The 15,841-nt window shown below is 58.1% G+C and overlaps 2 protein-coding genes across 4 annotated transcripts in view; one reads left to right on the forward strand and one right to left on the reverse strand.

Moving 5' to 3' along the window:
• SPEN (spen family transcriptional repressor) overlaps positions 1–4,570 on the forward strand; it is a 65,888-nt gene extending 61,318 nt beyond the window's left edge. For both annotated transcript variants that reach the window (XM_084495372.1, XM_084495373.1), the window contains 4 exons: positions 15–428; positions 1,419–1,613; positions 2,101–2,259; positions 3,293–4,570. In XM_084495372.1, the coding sequence (XP_084351498.1) occupies positions 15–428; positions 1,419–1,613; positions 2,101–2,259; positions 3,293–3,424 (900 nt within the window). In that variant the 3' untranslated portion in view covers positions 3,425–4,570. The remainder of the gene's footprint in view (positions 1–14; positions 429–1,418; positions 1,614–2,100; positions 2,260–3,292) is intronic.
• A 1,721-nt stretch (positions 4,571–6,291) lies between these two features.
• ZBTB17 (zinc finger and BTB domain containing 17) lies at positions 6,292–14,812 on the reverse strand. 2 transcript variants are annotated; one of them, XM_084495381.1, is made up of 15 exons: positions 14,725–14,812; positions 11,305–11,511; positions 11,001–11,189; positions 10,472–10,663; positions 10,252–10,365; positions 9,586–9,830; positions 9,356–9,498; positions 8,617–8,917; positions 8,438–8,525; positions 7,867–7,983; positions 7,630–7,750; positions 7,364–7,494; positions 7,068–7,283; positions 6,775–6,864; positions 6,292–6,688 (listed from the first exon to the last, which is right to left on the reverse strand). In XM_084495381.1, the coding sequence occupies exons 1-15, from the start codon at positions 14,729–14,731 to the stop codon at positions 6,399–6,401; spliced, it is 2,451 nt and encodes an 816-aa protein (XP_084351507.1). In that variant the 5' UTR covers positions 14,732–14,812; the 3' UTR covers positions 6,292–6,398. The 2 variants fall into 2 exon arrangements, with proteins under 2 accessions (XP_084351507.1, XP_084351506.1); XM_084495380.1 differs by having other exon boundaries at positions 10,252–10,371.
• Positions 14,813–15,841: the final 1,029 nt, after the last annotated feature.

The raw sequence follows: 15,841 nt of genomic DNA on the forward strand, positions 1-15,841 counted from the left end.
CGCCTGCTTCCCAGGGTCTCCCGGAGGGCGAGCACTCGCACCCCAGCCAGCCCGGACGCAGCAAGACTCCGCAGATCTCCCAGGACCCCAAGGGCCCGGCGGCAGCGGGGCCTGAACAGAGTCACCACCCCACTGTAAATAGGCATGCAGCACAGATAGACCCTCACGTCCACCTGCAGAGGGCACAAGCGGACACAGGCCAGACCTCCTACCCCTCGCCTGTTGCCATTTCGATGAAACAGGAGCTTCCGTCACCACACCAACCTCAGGCAGTTCCCAAGCAATCGCTGTTCATCCCAACAACGTCGGGCCCCGGGGCCCCACCAGGGCTGTCCCTCAATCGCCCTGAGCCCCAGTCCTCCCTGAAACAGGATCCGTCTCCTCACCCTGTTTCGCAGAGACCTGTGGATATGGTTCAGCTTCTAACGGTAAGCATCGCTCCATCATCTTCTCCTGGCCAAGGAGCCTTGTGCTCTTTGCTCGATGTTGGGAGAGAAATAATCAGTGAGGTTCTGCCAGGCTCCCCTCATGTGTGGCATCAAAATTTGACATCTCTTGCATCAGATGCTTCAGATGTGGAGAATGCGCTTATCTGTCTGCTTCCTGGGCTGTTCCTGTCCCCGGTGAATTCTTTGCCGTGTTCACATTTCCGTGGCATTTACTGGAGCCTCAGTGTGCCATTAACACTGCGGTGAATGGAGTGAGAGCAGCTTGTTCTTCTCTCGCTCTTGTTTCAAACAGCCTGCAGGCTCAGGCAGGCAGTGCTGCATCATTTTTACAGTCAGCTGCTCCAGGGAAGGTGATGAAAAGAAAGAGTGATGGTGTATTTTATTTAAAGAAAAAGAAAAAGACACGCTCCCAAAGGCTAGAAACGGGAAGACAAAGAGGAGGGAGATGGCTTAGGAACAGGCATGTCCGAGAATGCTGACCAGGAGCCGAGAATCGTGTTCAGCACCACATAATTCCCGTGTAACCTTGAGCAACTCTCCTGGTGCTGCTGTTTCTAAATTCTCCATTTGCAAAAGAGAAAATAACATTTGGTAAGAGCCCTGCTCTGACTCGCGCTGTGTGGGAGGCTGACATTGCTTGTGAAAGATTGGGAAGTGCTCTGATGTTACGATGAAGGGAGCCACCCAGGCATCGCGGCCAGCTGGAAGTAAAAGGACTGAGTTACTGATTTAGCAGGACCTAACCCAGGCCTGGACTGGCGCGTACAAAGGGCGATAAGATGTTACATCAGTGCCAAGTGCTTAGAACAAAGCAGTGGTGTCTTAATTGCCTGTGAAAGTATTAGAGGCAAACGAGCAGCTCGGATGGGGTTTCCGTCACAATTAAGATCCCTCTTGAACAGAGGAAAGCGCTTCTTGTGAGTTCCTTTTGTTCGTTCGTGCTAAGATTTCTTCTCCCTCTCTCTGCAGAAATACCCGATTGTGTGGCAGGGCCTTCTGGCGCTAAAAAACGACACGGCTGCTGTCCAGCTCCACTTCGTCTCTGGGAACAACGTCCTGGCGCACCGCTCCCTGCCCGCCCCGGAGGGAGGCCCTCCGCTGAGGATCGCGCAGCGCATGCGCCTGGAGGCTTCGCAGCTGGAGGGCGTCGCGCGCAGGATGATGGTACGGAGCAGGCAGCAGGGCTGGGGGTGGGTGAGGCTGTCTGCTCGGGAAGAGAAACCTAGCAAAACCCACCGCTTCTCCCTTTTTGACTCGGTTTGTGCTGCTTTGGGATCAGTCATAGCTGTGTACTTCCTTTGGCCCTGTGTAATGCAGATTGTGGGTAGGTCACTCTGCATTCAGGTGAGAGAAGAGGTGGGAAACTGTACCTTGGAAAAGGCACCCGTCCTTCAGCCACGGAACAAACTCTGCTGGCTCTGACCTGGCGGAGTGGCGTGGAAGGTGGGAGCCACGGCAGCGAGTCGGTTTGGTCCCGTTTGCCATCTCCCAGCTGGCCGAGCTGTCAGCACGCCTTTCGCAACACCCGCACTAACTTCGAAGGAGTTCAAAGAGGGGATTTTCCACCAAGGGCTTAGAGATAATGAATGTATGTCAGGAATGGGCCTGTTCCAAGCAAACACTTGACTTAATTGCTGTATTTTCTTTCCAGGTGGAGAGCGATTACTGTCTGTTACTGGCCTTGCCTTGCGGACGAGACCAGGAAGATGTAGTGAATCAGACTGAGTCACTTAAGGCTGCGTTCATCAGCTACCTGCAGGCTAAACAAGCTGCAGGAATCATCAACGTTCCCAACCCTGGCTCTAATCAGGTATTAGCAAGGAAAGTGGTGAAACTGTGGGTAAACTAAATTGAAGTCATGCTTAGATAGTGGGATCTGCAGCCTTCCCCCCCAGGTCTTTATGTGAGATTGTAGTTAGGGTTTGTTGTTTTATCACTGCAACAAGCCCTGCACATTTACCATTCTTGTTACATCACTAGTCAAAATGCAGTGCAGCACACCAATATAATTACTGAATGCAAACCAAAAAAAAAAACAAAACACAACTGTTTTCATTCTTCACAGCCCTACATCTTTGGCTGAAAAGAAAACAAAACCTTTCACCATCTTCTTTTCTGTGTTGAAAGTAGAGCCCTCGCTTCTTCCTTGCATAAATACCAGAACACCTGGTGTTTTCTTGCTTGTCACTGCATAACGACAAAATGTTTGGGTTTGCTAATTCAGAGCATTTATTCCAGATGCGTTGCTTAATGAATCAAATTTAATCTGTTCTGGGTAAACAGCCCCTCAGACTAAGTGGTCAGTGCTCAGAGCTACTACTGAAACATGAGCTTGAAATGATAAAAAATGGGAATTTTCTGTGCTTCATGGTGAAATCAGCCAGCTATGATGGCCCTGTTGTGGAGAAATTCCCTGCCTTGGGAACCACACCTGCCTCACTCAACAGCTTCTCCTTTTTAATACATGTGCACTGTTTTATGGTGCTTTCAGAGCGCCAAAAGTCATCTGAGTGTTCAATTTAAAGCATTTTAGGCCAGCACGGCTGGTATTTGTGTGCTTACGTAAGCTGTAACTTCCCTCTTTTCAAAACATGAAGGGGCGTGGAATCTCAGGCCTCGCTCTGTCACTTGCTCGCTTTGATAGAATCACGTGCAACCTTTAAGATCCAGGTGAAGATGTCCAGCAAGAGTGGGAGAGCGGAGGCTGCCATTTTGCAAACCTTTAGCTGAATTTCTGCCATGCTCCACTCTTACCTGCTACCCTTTGGGTCATACCACACCACAGTCAGACGGGAGGGCTCCCTGCTTTGTTTCTTACCCGTGTCTCCTCTCTCCCCTTGCAGCCTGCCTACGTTCTGCAGATCTTCCCACCCTGCGAGTTCTCGGAAAGCCACCTGTCCCGCCTAGCCCCCGACCTCCTCGCCAGCATCTCGAACATCTCTCCTCACCTTATGATTGTCATCGCGTCGGTATGAGCTGTTTACTGGTTACTGACTTTTCCAAGGCCCTGCAGCAAAAAAAAAAAAAAAAAAAAAAAAAAATCACAAAAAAATACACAAAAAAACGCCACAAAAAAAAACACAAAAAAATCACAAAAACACAAAAAAAATAAATAAAAATTAATAAAAAGAGAGCGAAAGTAATGAAACGAGAAAATGCTGCCAGACTACCAGCCTCCTGCCCTAACAGGCCTCGATCAAACTGTTGCTGGGTAGTAGTTCTGCTACCTTGTATGTTTACATATTGCTTTAGCTTATGGACAACTGATGCACTCAACAGGCGGACTGGTATTGGGTTTCTGTGCCTCCTTTTGGGGAAAATAAAGGATGGCTATTTTTTTTAACAAAAAGAAAATAAATAAAAAAGAACCTGAACTGCCTTTGCACTAAATTAGTGACTTGGACCTTTGCACAGTTGGAGACATGCTGTGACGTTCTGGATGTCTTGACACACATTAACACGCGCCGTGGACTAAACGCAGGACCTGGGAACTTCTGCTGAAATTTGTGGGTCAAGGATCATTTCACACATTATCTTTTTTTTTTTGATGGTTGTTTTTTTTTTGTTTGTTTTGTTTTGTTTCTTTTTTTTTTTTTCTGGATGTGAACCTTCCTCTCCTCCACTTGCCCCTGCTGCAGCCGTCTTCTCTTCATCTGGGATGTACAGTTTACACTGAAAAAAAAAAAAAACAAAAAACAAAAAGCAAAACAAAAGGGAGAGCTATTTTCCTTCCTGGTGGGATATGCAGAACTCAGTGGGTGTGTGTATATATAAATATATATATAATATATATAAATATATATAATACTGACTTTAAAAAAAAAATCAAATCCCCACAACATACATTTTTTTTTAATCTGTGCCAAAAATGTGTTTTCAGAGAAAATCTTATTTTCATACTCAGACTTTGTATTGTCACTCATTTGTAAGTGCGCTTCATTTAAACATGACCTCCCCTCCCTCGTCTCATGAGCTGTGGAAGTGTTATACACTTGTACAAAGACTTTCTACCCTCTCCCTCACCTCCCCTAACACTTATTAATTTATGGAACTGTTTTCTCAGCGCAGTTTTGTTTTGTGTGTCCATTGGATTACAAACTTTATTAAAAAATACAAAACACCTCGCGCCTGGATGTGATCCCTCGGCTGTGCCATGGGGAGGGGAAATTGGCGGCGGCTGGGGACCCGTCGGTGCTGCAGAGCTGCAGCCCTGCCCGGGGACGGCGCTGCAGCGGCTGGACCGAGGTGCTGTGGAGACGGCCCAGCCACGTTGGCAAGCGCTTGGTTTAAAAAAGAAAAAAAGAGTAAATGCTAATCCTTGTTTATGTTCGTTTTTATGTTGTAAATAGTTGTTAAACACTGAAGTTACATGCTTGTTTTTCTCAGGATGATGTCAAAGATGTTTTAAATTTAATTTTGATAAGTGCCAACTACTGTCAGAAAAAAAAAAAACAAAAAAACAAACGAAAGAGTTGGTAGAGGAAAAAACACACACCAAAAACAACAAACCAAAAAAAAAGGGTAGTTGCTTTCCCAAAGCAGCTGCAGCCCACGAGGGCTGCAGATGCTCATGGCAGTGAAAGGGCCGGCAGGGGCTGTGCTGGCCTCTAGCGTGTGTGTGTGGAGGCTTCACTTGGGGCGGCGAGGCCAGGGAGGCCGCTGTCACAAAAATGGCCACTCGGCTTTGAAGACTGACTGCTCAGCGCTGTTAGCCTCAGGGCTCAGCAGCCCTTGCTGTTAATCATCCCAAAGCTATTCTGCATTGCAGTTGCCCTGGTGGCTTCTGTGCTGAATCCTTTTAGAAACCAGAGCAGGCTGTAACTTTTTTCCTTCTCACTGCTTTTCCTCCCAAAAGCACACAGGTGCAGCTGCTCAGCTCCAGCACAGGCTGGCAGCAGCACGTGCTGCATTTGCTCCCCGATGCTGGTGCTGCTGGGTGGCACTGAGGTAGCAGCAGTGCTGGTGACCCAGCACGCCCAGCCACCTCGCCAAGTTGTACCCTGCAGCAGCAGCAAATGGGGGCCTTACAGTACAGCCAGGTACTCTGCTCCCTGCTAGAGGCAGGGGCTAACCCCCTTTTGGGAGTTAAAAAAAAAATAAAAATCATAATAAAGGCAGTGCAGAGTCCCCATCATGGTAGGGGAGTTGTGTCTCCATCAGTGCTGCTGTCCTCTGGGGCTGGGTTGGGGCAGGATGTGTGCTGGAGCGCTGCCCCCGGGCCTTGGGGATGAGAAGCACTGGCCCCAACTTGGTCCCAGGCCGGTGCCTGCAACTGGACACACAGCTGGTGGCAGCCCAGCTGGGCATTTGACCCACAGCCCAGCATAAACCCTGTAAAAATTGATTTGTAGCCCCAAAAGGCTCCACTTTGAAACCTAGCACTGCCTCCTGTGTGTGTGTCCCCCACGCTGCTGCCCCCCCCAGCTGGGGAGGTGACACCATGGGGCTGGGCGCTGACAGGGCCCTGCACCCATCCCCACCCCCAGCACAGCCCTGATGCTGGGGTCCACTGGTCCCCCCCCGTCCCCCCAGACTCAATTGCAGCAGCTGGGGGACAGCTTGGAGAGGGGCTTCAAGGGGCTCCTGGCCCCAGCTGCAGACCCCAGCCCCAGGAGCACCCATCAGCACCACCCTTAGCCATTGAAGCGATCCTTTGGTTTCCTCTGCGCCGGCTGCTGGGGCTGTGGAGCGGAGCTGCTGGGCTCCAGCCCTGGGGGTCTCCCTCCTGCCCCCACAGCAGGAACAGGCCCAGAACTGCAGGCACAGGGGGCACAAAGGGCCGGGGAAGGCACCCCTCTGCCCCCTGAGAGATGCTGGGGGCCCATGGGGTGCAAAACAGGCATTAGAAAATATTGCAATTTATTCCTTCTGTCTCTCCTTCCAGAAATACACTTTTTACACCATTTCCAAGCAGCTGTCTTTAAATAAAGGCGAGGGAGGGCAGGCAGGTCACTCGGTGGGCGCCTGGCCCTCCCCGGCCAGCGGCACAGGGGCCAGGGGGGTGGCGGGGGGCTCAGGGGCGGCATCGCGGGCACGAAAGAGCAGCTCCCCCGTGGGGAGGACCTGCTCTGTTTGCCAGGTGGCGGTGGCGGCCCCGTATTGCTGGTAAAAGTCCGTGTCGGCCTGGAACATGACGAGGGCCTGGGCCGTGTGGATGCGGACGTGCTGCGCCAGGCTGGTGGCGTCCAGGAATTTCTCCCCGCAGGAGTCGCAGGCGTAGAGGATCTGGGTGTTGGGGTCTGCAAGGGCAGAGGGGAGGCCCGGGCTGGGGCGGCGGCAGGGCAGGAGCCGGTCGAACACGCCACCGGCCCCCTGCCCTCCTCACCTGCTTCCTGCACTTGTTTCACCGCTTTGGTGATCTCTGCTTTAAGTGCTTCAGTCTCGTCTGCTGTCACGGCGGCCGCCACAGGAACCACTGTGGGGAGACAGGAGGGAGAGACAATGCTGAGGGGGCTGAGAAGAGACGGGGCTGGAGAGGGGAGCAGGACACGGGGCAGGTGGGTTCTGTGCCGACTGTGGTGCTGCGGAACTGTCCCCAACCCCTGGCTCTAACAGTGCCAGAGGCTGTGGCCTCCTCCACCCTCCCTTTTGGGACAGCTCCCAGCCCCCCCCACTCACCCGTGAGCTGCGTGACAGCGGTGGCAGCCAGTGCCTCAGTGGCGAGTGTCACCATGTCATCTGAGGCCACTGTGACAATGTTGACCTCGCCGCCATCCTCTGGCTCGAGGATCTTCATGCCCGCCTTGCCCTGGTGCACCGTCTTCACGTGGGAGCGCAGGTTGTCCACCCGGTTGAAGCCACGGCCACACTTGTCACACAGGAACGGCTTCTCCCCTGGGGGTGAGATGGGAAGTGAGGGGTGAACGGCGGGGGTGAAAAGCTCGGGGCAGCCCGGGAACTGCAGCGGCACGCACCGGTGTGGATGATGATGTGCTTGGAGAGGTCGCCCACGTTGACGAAGGCCTTGTTGCAGACGGTGCACTTGTGGGGTCGGATGTTGTCGTGGTGGCGGATGTGGTTTGCCAGCTGGCTCGACTGCACGAACCTGTCGGGGACAGGGAGGCCGTGGAGCGGGCATGGGGGCGAGGACCCTGTGATAGCAGCACCCCAGCACTGCCACGGGGGGCGGCCCTGGGTGAGGCCCCTTGGCACAAGGAGGGGACTGGCAGGGGCCGCTCACCTCTTGCCGCAGCGCTCGCAGACGTAGGGCTTCTCCCCCGTGTGCTGGCGCACATGGGCGATGAGGGAGCTGGCCTGGGTGAAAGCCTTCCCGCAGATCAGGCACTGGCACGGCTTCTCTCCTGGGGAGGCAGCAGGAGGGCTCAGCCACGTGGGGATCGAAACTCAACCCCCCTCCCCCCAAGAAAGCCCCGAGCCCCTGGGGAAGCACCCCAGGGCAGCAGAGCCGTGTTCCTACCTGTGTGGATGCGGACGTGTCGCTGCAGCGCCCCGGGGTCAGCGAACTGCCGCTGGCAGTGAACGCAGACGTAGGGCTTCTCCCCGCTGTGGATCCGGAGGTGCCGCTTCAGGTTGCCTGCAAGCAGACGCATCTCAGGGGGCAGTGGTGCCCCCCCATCCCTCCACACACCCCGCACAGCAGCCCTTGAGGTCAGGGGTCAAGTGGTAACGCGAGCACCGTGGCGGTGGGCAAAGCCAGAACAAGCACCCCGTGTTTGGGATGATGGGCAGACGGCGCTGCTGCAGTTGTACCTACAGCAGTGCTCACGTTGGTCTCCTCCCAACCACCCCTCTGGCTCTGCAAGAGCGTGGGGAGACAGGAGGAAACGCCTCCATACTCCCCCACCTGCTCCTCTCAGGACCATCCCCATTTGGGACACCGGCCTGGTCCTGCAGATGTTTTTAACCCAGCTGGAAACAAGGGGGAGATGTTTGGGCAGGGCCGTGGTGCTGCGTAGGCTTAAACCCTCCTCTGTCCCCCCAGCAAATCTCCGGCGCTGGGACCTCACCACCTACCAACCCGGTGCTACCTGAAGTGGTGAACTGCTTGCCACACTCCCGACACTTGAGGGGCCCGTCTGCAATGTGAATCTTCAAGTGAGCTTTCAAGTTCCCCACCTGGGGACAAACACAGGGATGCAGAGAGCTCCCCACCATCCCCACCTCCCTCCGGTAAGTACCGAACCCCTGGCCCTTTCCCCCTGCTCACCTGGTTGAATTTCTTGTCGCAGTGGGGACACTTGTGCTCCTTGTCGGTGTCGTGGGTCTCCAGGTGCCGCATTTTGGAAGTGGGGTCGGAGAAGGAGCGCCCGCAGTAGTCGCACTGGTACGGCTTCTCCCCGCTGTGCACCAGCTGGTGCCGCTTCAGGTTGCCGGAGGTGGTGAAGAGCTTGCCGCAGTCGTCGCAGCGGTACTTGGCCTCCCCCGTGTGCCGCTTCTTGTGCAGGTTCAGCAGGCTGATCAGGCGGTAGCTCTTCCCGCACTCCTCGCAGCCGTAGGGCTTCAGGGGGCTGCAGAGGAGAAGGGATAGACGTGTGCCAAGCTCCTCTCCCTGCCGTGTCTCCAGTTCTGCCCCCCAGCTGTGCCCCGCTGCGTCCCCCAGGGCGTCCTCAAGCCCCATGAGGTAAAAGGGTGTGAGACAGCAAGGGCAGAGAGGTGAGTCTCCTCTCAGACTCTCTGCCCCCAGCATGCTGATTGATTTTGTGAGAGTCTGAGCTTTTGCAGCAAAAGCCAAATTCTGTAGTGAAAATGCTGGAGCCTTCCTGTAGCTGGGAGTATCCAGACCCTGCTGACCCTACAGCTGCCGACCCATCCAGATCAATCCGAGAGGCACAGAGCCACTCACCGACCTCTGGCTCACACCCGTAAGCCCTCAGGCTCCACTGTCATTGCCACGAGCTCCATCTGGCTCAGCCTGGTGGCACCCGCTGGTCCCCAGTGTGCCTTACCTGTGCGTCTTCTCGTGGGCTTTGCAGGCAGCCGGGTCGGAGAAGGCTTTGTTGCACTCCCTGCAGGAGAAGGGCTTCTCACCGGTGTGGATGCGGATGTGCCGCTTGAAGTTCCCGGTGTGGGTGAACTCCTTCCCGCAGTCCTAGAGGCAGAGAGAGACGCACAGGCGTCCAGGAACACCGGTGACACCGAGGGACAGGAGCCCTGCTGGGGCTGCGGCCGCGCTCACCTCGCACTTGTGCGTGACGGAGCCGTAGGCTTTCGACTCGGTCCGGTCGCTGTAAGTGCCCGAGCGCAGCAGCCGGGTTTCACCTGAGTTCTCCTGCCCAGAGTCGGTGCTCCCTGATTCGTTATCCTCAGCATTTTCTCCATTTTCTAACTTGGGCTGCACTTCCTTGGGGATTTTAGCCTCCTCCTCCTCCTCTGCCGCCATCTCCCCCTCTTCTTCCTTCCCTTCCAGCTCCACCTCTGCAGCTGTTTAAAAAACGGGGACACTACAGGTCAGGAGCAGCACCAGAGACACCAAGCCCACCCACGCTTCCGAACTCAAAGCCTGAGGTTAATGCGATGGGGCTCGCCCTGTGTACTTGGGGATGTCCTGGTAGCTGTGCTGTACAACACAGGTGCTGTACAACACACCGGGACCTCTGCCTGGAGTCAATTTGGATTTGCAACCCCAAAATCCTAAAGCTCCTGAGCAAACAGAGCAGCATTTCCCACTCCACCCCAGCTCTGCTCCCCGGCTCTGTGACTCGGAGCAGTGTCTTTGCGGTGAAGGCCACACCAGCAAAACCAGCAAGGCTTCAACCTGGCTTTGCCCTCAGCCCCGTCCTCCTCCCAGGAAGGGAAAGGGAAAACAGCAAAGTCACCAGCACCGCGGTCACCGCAAACGCACCTCCCGTGGTGCCGTGCTGGGGGTCGCTGCCCTTGGCCGCGGGGCTGCTGCCGCCCTCCGCGGGCTGCGTGGGGCTGGGGAAGCCGTCGGCAGGGCCCGCCTGGGTGGCACCGTCTGCACCTAGGAACAGCAGAGTGTCTCGGGGAGAAAACAGACGCTCAGCTCCACGCAGCAGAGCCTGGCAGCAGGACAGGGTGCCCAAGGGGATTTTTGACGTCACCTCCTGGTTGCTGCCCTTCTGCGGGGACCTCTTTGACATCCAGCTGCTCCGCCTGCTCCTCGGGCTGTGCTGCTGCAGCCACGGGCGCCTCTTCCTTCCCCTCCTGGGTGGGAGGAACTTGTTTTGGTTTGTCCGAATCACCCCGCGTCACTGCTGCCACCGCTTTGTCCTCGCCGGCTGCCTTTTCAGCCCCTGCAAGGGAAGAGGCATAGCAGCACACCGCGCCACCTCCCACTGCTCCTGCAGGGGCCAGAGGCCAGGCAGCTTTCCTGAACTCCGCAGGGAGACAAGGAAGGCATCAAGTCTCCAAAAAAAAAACCAGCGAGTGGTGCTGCACAGGGGAGCAGAGCCACAAACACCACCCGGACACCCTCTGACTGAGGCTCTGTGCATCAGGTGCATCTGGTCACCCAGCTGGGGTGCAGGTCAGTGACTGCGTGGCTCAGCGGGGGGATTTCGAGCCTCTGCAGCTTGCTGGATGAGGAAAAGCGGATCCCCAGGGAGCTGGGGCTGCAGGAAAGCTACGTACCCGTCTCGGCGGGGACCTCCTGGCTCTCCACAGGGCTTTCTGCCAGCACCGTGAGGGACTTGAGCGCGTTGCAGGCACTGACGATCTCCTGCATCTGGAGGAACCCCGCCACGGCCAGCACGTCTTCCACGTTGTCGGGGTTCAGGCTCAGCTTGGCTGTGTACATGAAGTCCAAAACCTGCCCCAGGCCTGCGAGGGACACAGCACGCGCTGGTACCCAGAGATCAGCTCCCACCCACGGCTGGATGACCTCCAGGAGCCGTGACAGGCTGAAAAGCCTCCCACCGAGCAGCCAAGCCCCTACCTGCCGTGTTGTTGATGTCGAGGTGCACCACATCCTTCTGGTCCACGAAGAGCATCCTGAAATACTCGCTGCACGCCGCCAGCACGGCTTTGTGGGCCTTGAAGTTGATGCCATTCACCACGAAGGTGCAGTCGCACAGCAAGCCCAGCTGCCGCTGCTGGTTCAGCTGCTCCAGGACTTGCTTGCTGTGCTGGGGGAAATCCATGGCTGCGGGGAGAAGGCAAAGCCAGGGGTGAGACGGGACGAGAGGCAGCGCAAAACCCAAAAGGGCTGGGAACGACAGATCGGAAAGCCACAGAGCAACCTGGGATGCCCAGGGGATCGCAGCCCCCTGCTGCCTCCCAGCTGGGCCTCGAGCACCCACCCAGACGGAAGCACGGCAGGTCGGACGGACCAAGGGGGGCCCGGTTTGGCCCAGCCACTGCTGTTTTGTCTCATTCCCTCTCCCACACGGTGCCTGCCGTGCCCTCCACACACGCTGTTTCTCCACTGCCTCAAAGTTTCAGCTCTTTGAGTCTCCTCTCGAGACCCTCCCAGGCCCCCAGCGCTCGGTGGGGCTCCTCTAAGGCTCCCCCAGCCTCGTGCCCAGCTCTGCCTCCACCCGGCAGCGCTCTGGGTGAGTGCAGGATCCCCACGCAGCTCATCCCGTGGGGAGCTGAGACCATTACAGCTCATTACAGTGTCCAAAAACAAAGGCTGAAGGGCTGGACGGCCTCATCGCTCGTTGGGCCAGCCCTGAGTGAGCAAGGAGAGGAGAAAACACGGGGACGAGGCACAGCTGCACGGCCAGGGCAAGGCTTGGGCTCAGCCCTACACGACCACGGGGTGGTTCTCTGGGGGTGTGCAGCCCACCTCACCCCGAGCACCCGAATCCACGTCGGGGAAGGGCAGGTCTGGAGCCAGGAAGGCAGCCCGGATGCTAACAAAAAACCAAGGAGCCACCCAACCTGCGGGCTGGTGACAGCCCGGTGCTGGTGACGAGCCCCAGAGCAGCAGGGGGGTCACACAGGGGCCTCCCGCAGCCCTGCAGGCGGTGGCTTCAGCCCCAGGCGTTTTCCTTCAGCGCTGCCGGAGCGCAGGCACGCAGCGAGGCAAGGGAGCCTCCTCCTGTCTGTGACGGGTCGTAGCACGGCGCTCCTGAGAGACCTCGTGCTGAAGGATCAGCTGCACCCAGGGGACCTCCAGGACCTCCGAGTCACCTCACGGGCAGCGAGGGCCGGGCTGCTGGAGCAGCAGCGCCTCGCTTTGAGGCCTTCGGTCTCCCCCGATGGCATTCACCACGGGAAAACACAGCGGCTAAAAGAAACCCCCGAGACGCGAAGCTCCCGTTCCACAAAGCTCCTTTGGGACACACCAACAGGTACAGGAGCAGAGGCACCGAGTGCCTGTGGTCCCCAGGAGCCAGACTGCATCTGTGCCCACCTCTGTGCATCTCCCCGCGCCCTCTGTTCCGGCTGCAGCTCCTTAAACTCTTCCCTAAAATCCTTGCACTCCTCGCGTGAGGTTGAGCGCACGGGTCCCGAACGGGCAGAGCTCTGCTTGTGGCTCCTTCAGCAGCCGCGCTCGTTTCTGCCCGGGGTGGTGAGCAACGAGCACACCTCGGCCTCCAGGTACCACAGAGCCAAAAACTCCTGCCAGCCCCCATCCTGTGCTCTCATTTCAGAGCTGGAACTTTCCAGAGCAGCGCTGCCATCGCAGGGCCGAGGCTGGAAAACCCGATATTCCCCTGAGTGCCCTGAGGAACCCCCCGGTCACTGCTGTGGGCTCCCCCCTGCTCCACAGGACCCTGCAGATGATCTTTTAGGTCCCTTCCAAGCCTTCATTTCCGCACGGGTTTCCAGCCACCAGGCCCTCCAGCTCCAGTGCCCCTCGAGGCTCGCAGCGCGGCGGTGCACACGCAGACAGCTCCTCCCAAAGGCTGCCCGCTGCCCTTAGGGCTAAAACCTTCCCCCACCTCTCCCCAGACACACGGTGCTCTTCAACCAAGCACCCCCAGACTGCCCAAAATACATCCCTCGAGAGCCAGAGGAGCCAGCAGCTGCAGCGAGCTCTGCGCAAACCCCCACGTGTACGCGACGACCCCGTAAGGCTCGCAGGGGAATCTCGATGCCCCTGGAAAGGGAGGATTTTCTCAGCAGGACCAACGGCGCTGCAGCATCGCAGGGCTGGGGAAACGACAGCAGTTTGATGCAGCAGAAGGCTATTTTTGGTAAGCTGGAGGAGGCACTTGGCATCCGAATGATGACTTTTACCGCTCTGACCCTTCCTGCCCTGGGGTTTTGCTTGGTGCTTCCCGGTGCTGAGGTCAGGCTCCACGCAGCCCCCCTGGGAGGAGCAGGGTGAAAAGCTCCACTTCAGACCACAAAACTCACTGCCCCGGAGCGATCGCGGCAGTTTTGTGCTGCTTTTTGTCCCACCTCACGTTCCAGCACCCATCAAGGTGCTAAATAACAAGATTCCTCCCATGAAGCAACAAGGAGCCAGAACCAGGTGCCCTCTGCTCCCACCTCAGCAGCACACGAGCTCTGTTTTCCCCTCCCAACCCTGCTGCCCAGCCTTTCATTACCCAATCAGTCACGGCAAGGGAAAGCTTTGGCACTGCAGCACCCACAGTCACGGCACGCTCACAGAGACAAACAGAGCAGGGGCCCTGGGCACGTCCCCCACGAGCTGTCACTGCCCCGGCGCTGCTTTTGTGGGGAGAAAAGCACAACCCAACAGGGAAAGGCCAGGGAGCAAACGGTGCTCTGACAGCCAGAGCACGAGGGCGCTCAGGGGCAGGTGTGAAGCAAAGGTTTCGTGTCTTTTCTCTGCACCAGCTCCGTGACCCGCCACCCAGGTGCCTTCTGGTAAAAAAAGAAGATCCTTGAGCGCAGAGGAATGGTTTAAACCGTTCAGTGAGCACCGCTCGCTGCTCCCTCGCCGTCCCGGTGCCGCACAGCCCCGCGCTGGCAACCGAGCTGCTCGCTGAGCGAGGCAGAGGTCAGACCCAGCTCTCCGGGAGCCGTCCCGGGACTTCAAACAACTCCCGGCCGAGTTTTTGTTGCTGTGACAGGCGCAGGAGCGAGGCCCGGGGAGCACCAGGAGGGGACAGGCCGGGGGGGGGGCCCAGCAGCCAGCGCCCAGCCGCAGACCCGGGGCCTTTTGGCTCCTTGCACGCAGCCGGGGCTGCGCAGGGCCCGGGGCCACTTCTTGTTTGTTTTTTTTTCTCATTTTTTCCTCATTTTTCCCCATTTTTACCCCACCCCCCCCCCGGCCTGCCCGGGGTGCTGACACCGCGGGGACCCCCCTGAGGTGTTCTGGGGACCCCGGCCCCGGACCCCTCCCGCAGCTCGGGCCCGGAGCGCTCCCCACGGCCCCGCTGAGCCCCCCGAGCCCCCCCGTGCCCCCCGTGTCCCCCCCCCGCCGCCCCCTCCCCACCTGCCATGCCGGGGCCGGCCGCGGCCTCACAGCGCCGCCCGTGACACGGCCCAGACAAAGGGCGCCGCCATCTTGGCGCCGGGCGGAAGCGGCGTCGCCCCCTCTCCGCCGGCGGGGCCCGCGCATGCGCGGCAGGGAGGAGGCGGGAGGGGCGGGAGGGGGCAGGGTCACGTGGCGCGCTCGGCGCCCTCGGGCCCGCCGCCATCTTGCGGCCGTGAGGGGCCGCGAGGCCGGGAGGGGGTCGGGGCCGTGCGGCCCCTCCTGAGGGGGGGTCGGGGCCGTTTGTGCCCCCCCCCAGGGGCTCCTCAGGGTTGTCAACCCCTGAGGGGGGCTCGGGGCTCCCCAGGGCGTCCTCCCGGCCGGGTGCACGGTGGCTGGGGTGTTGTGCCCCGCGGTGCTGGCGGCAGCTGTCCCCAGAGGGGGGCTGCGGGGGGTGGGCTCGGTTTGTGGCTGTGGTGCCAATAAAGGCTGTTCCCAATCCGAGTGCTCCTGTGATTTATTAATCGCCTCAGGGAGTGCAGAGGGCAGGGGGTGGCTGCCTGAGGAGCTCCCCATGGGTGTTGTGATGCGCCGGTGGGTGAGGGGGCACCCGTCTGCCACGCGTGTGTCAGTGGCAGACTGGAGGCCACAGAATCCCAAAAGCACAAATAAAATAAATAATGTTCCTATTCCTGCCTCACCTGCTTCCCCACGAGGTAGGCATTTCATAGCCAGCCTGCCAAAAACGAGCCCGTTACGGGGCCAAACTGGAGGGGAGGGTGCTGGGGGCGTGTTGCTGCTGCGGCTCTGAGCTGCCCCCTCACCCTCCCACCCCGCTCTGAAATCTACAAACCCAGTCAGTTTGGGGCGAAAAAGCCTTTTTTCCTTCCTGTAGGACGTGCTGGGTAAGGGCCGCCTGCCAGAGCCTCACCGCTAGATGGCAATGTGTGACCGCGGCGGGTGCTGCCGCGGCACCCAGGGGTGCGATGTGGGGGCACAGCGGGTGGGTGCCGCTGCTCGGCCCCTGTACCCCCGGCCCTGCAGTCCTGAGCCGAACTGCGTCTTCTGCAGACGTTACAAGCTGTTGTGATGGTGTTTAAACGTTGTTTCTCACAGCAGGCAGTGCGTAGATGAACCC

The sequence above is a fragment of the Aythya ferina genome, assembly GCF_964211825.1.
Source record: "Aythya ferina genome assembly, chromosome: 21".
NCBI classification, from domain to species: domain Eukaryota; kingdom Metazoa; phylum Chordata; class Aves; order Anseriformes; family Anatidae; genus Aythya; species Aythya ferina.

What these genes read in the sequence shown, in the direction of transcription:
- ZBTB17 (XM_084495380.1), bottom strand. An exon ending in CCAGCACGGCACCACGGGAG is followed by an intron (nt 9,831 to 10,251) that starts GTGCGTTTGCGG and finishes TTTTTTAAACAG; the next exon opens with CTGCAGAGGTGGAGCTGGAA. An exon ending in GCGACAAGAAATTCAACCAG is followed by an intron (nt 8,526 to 8,616) that starts GTGAGCAGGGGG and finishes GTTTGTCCCCAG; the next exon opens with GTGGGGAACTTGAAAGCTCA.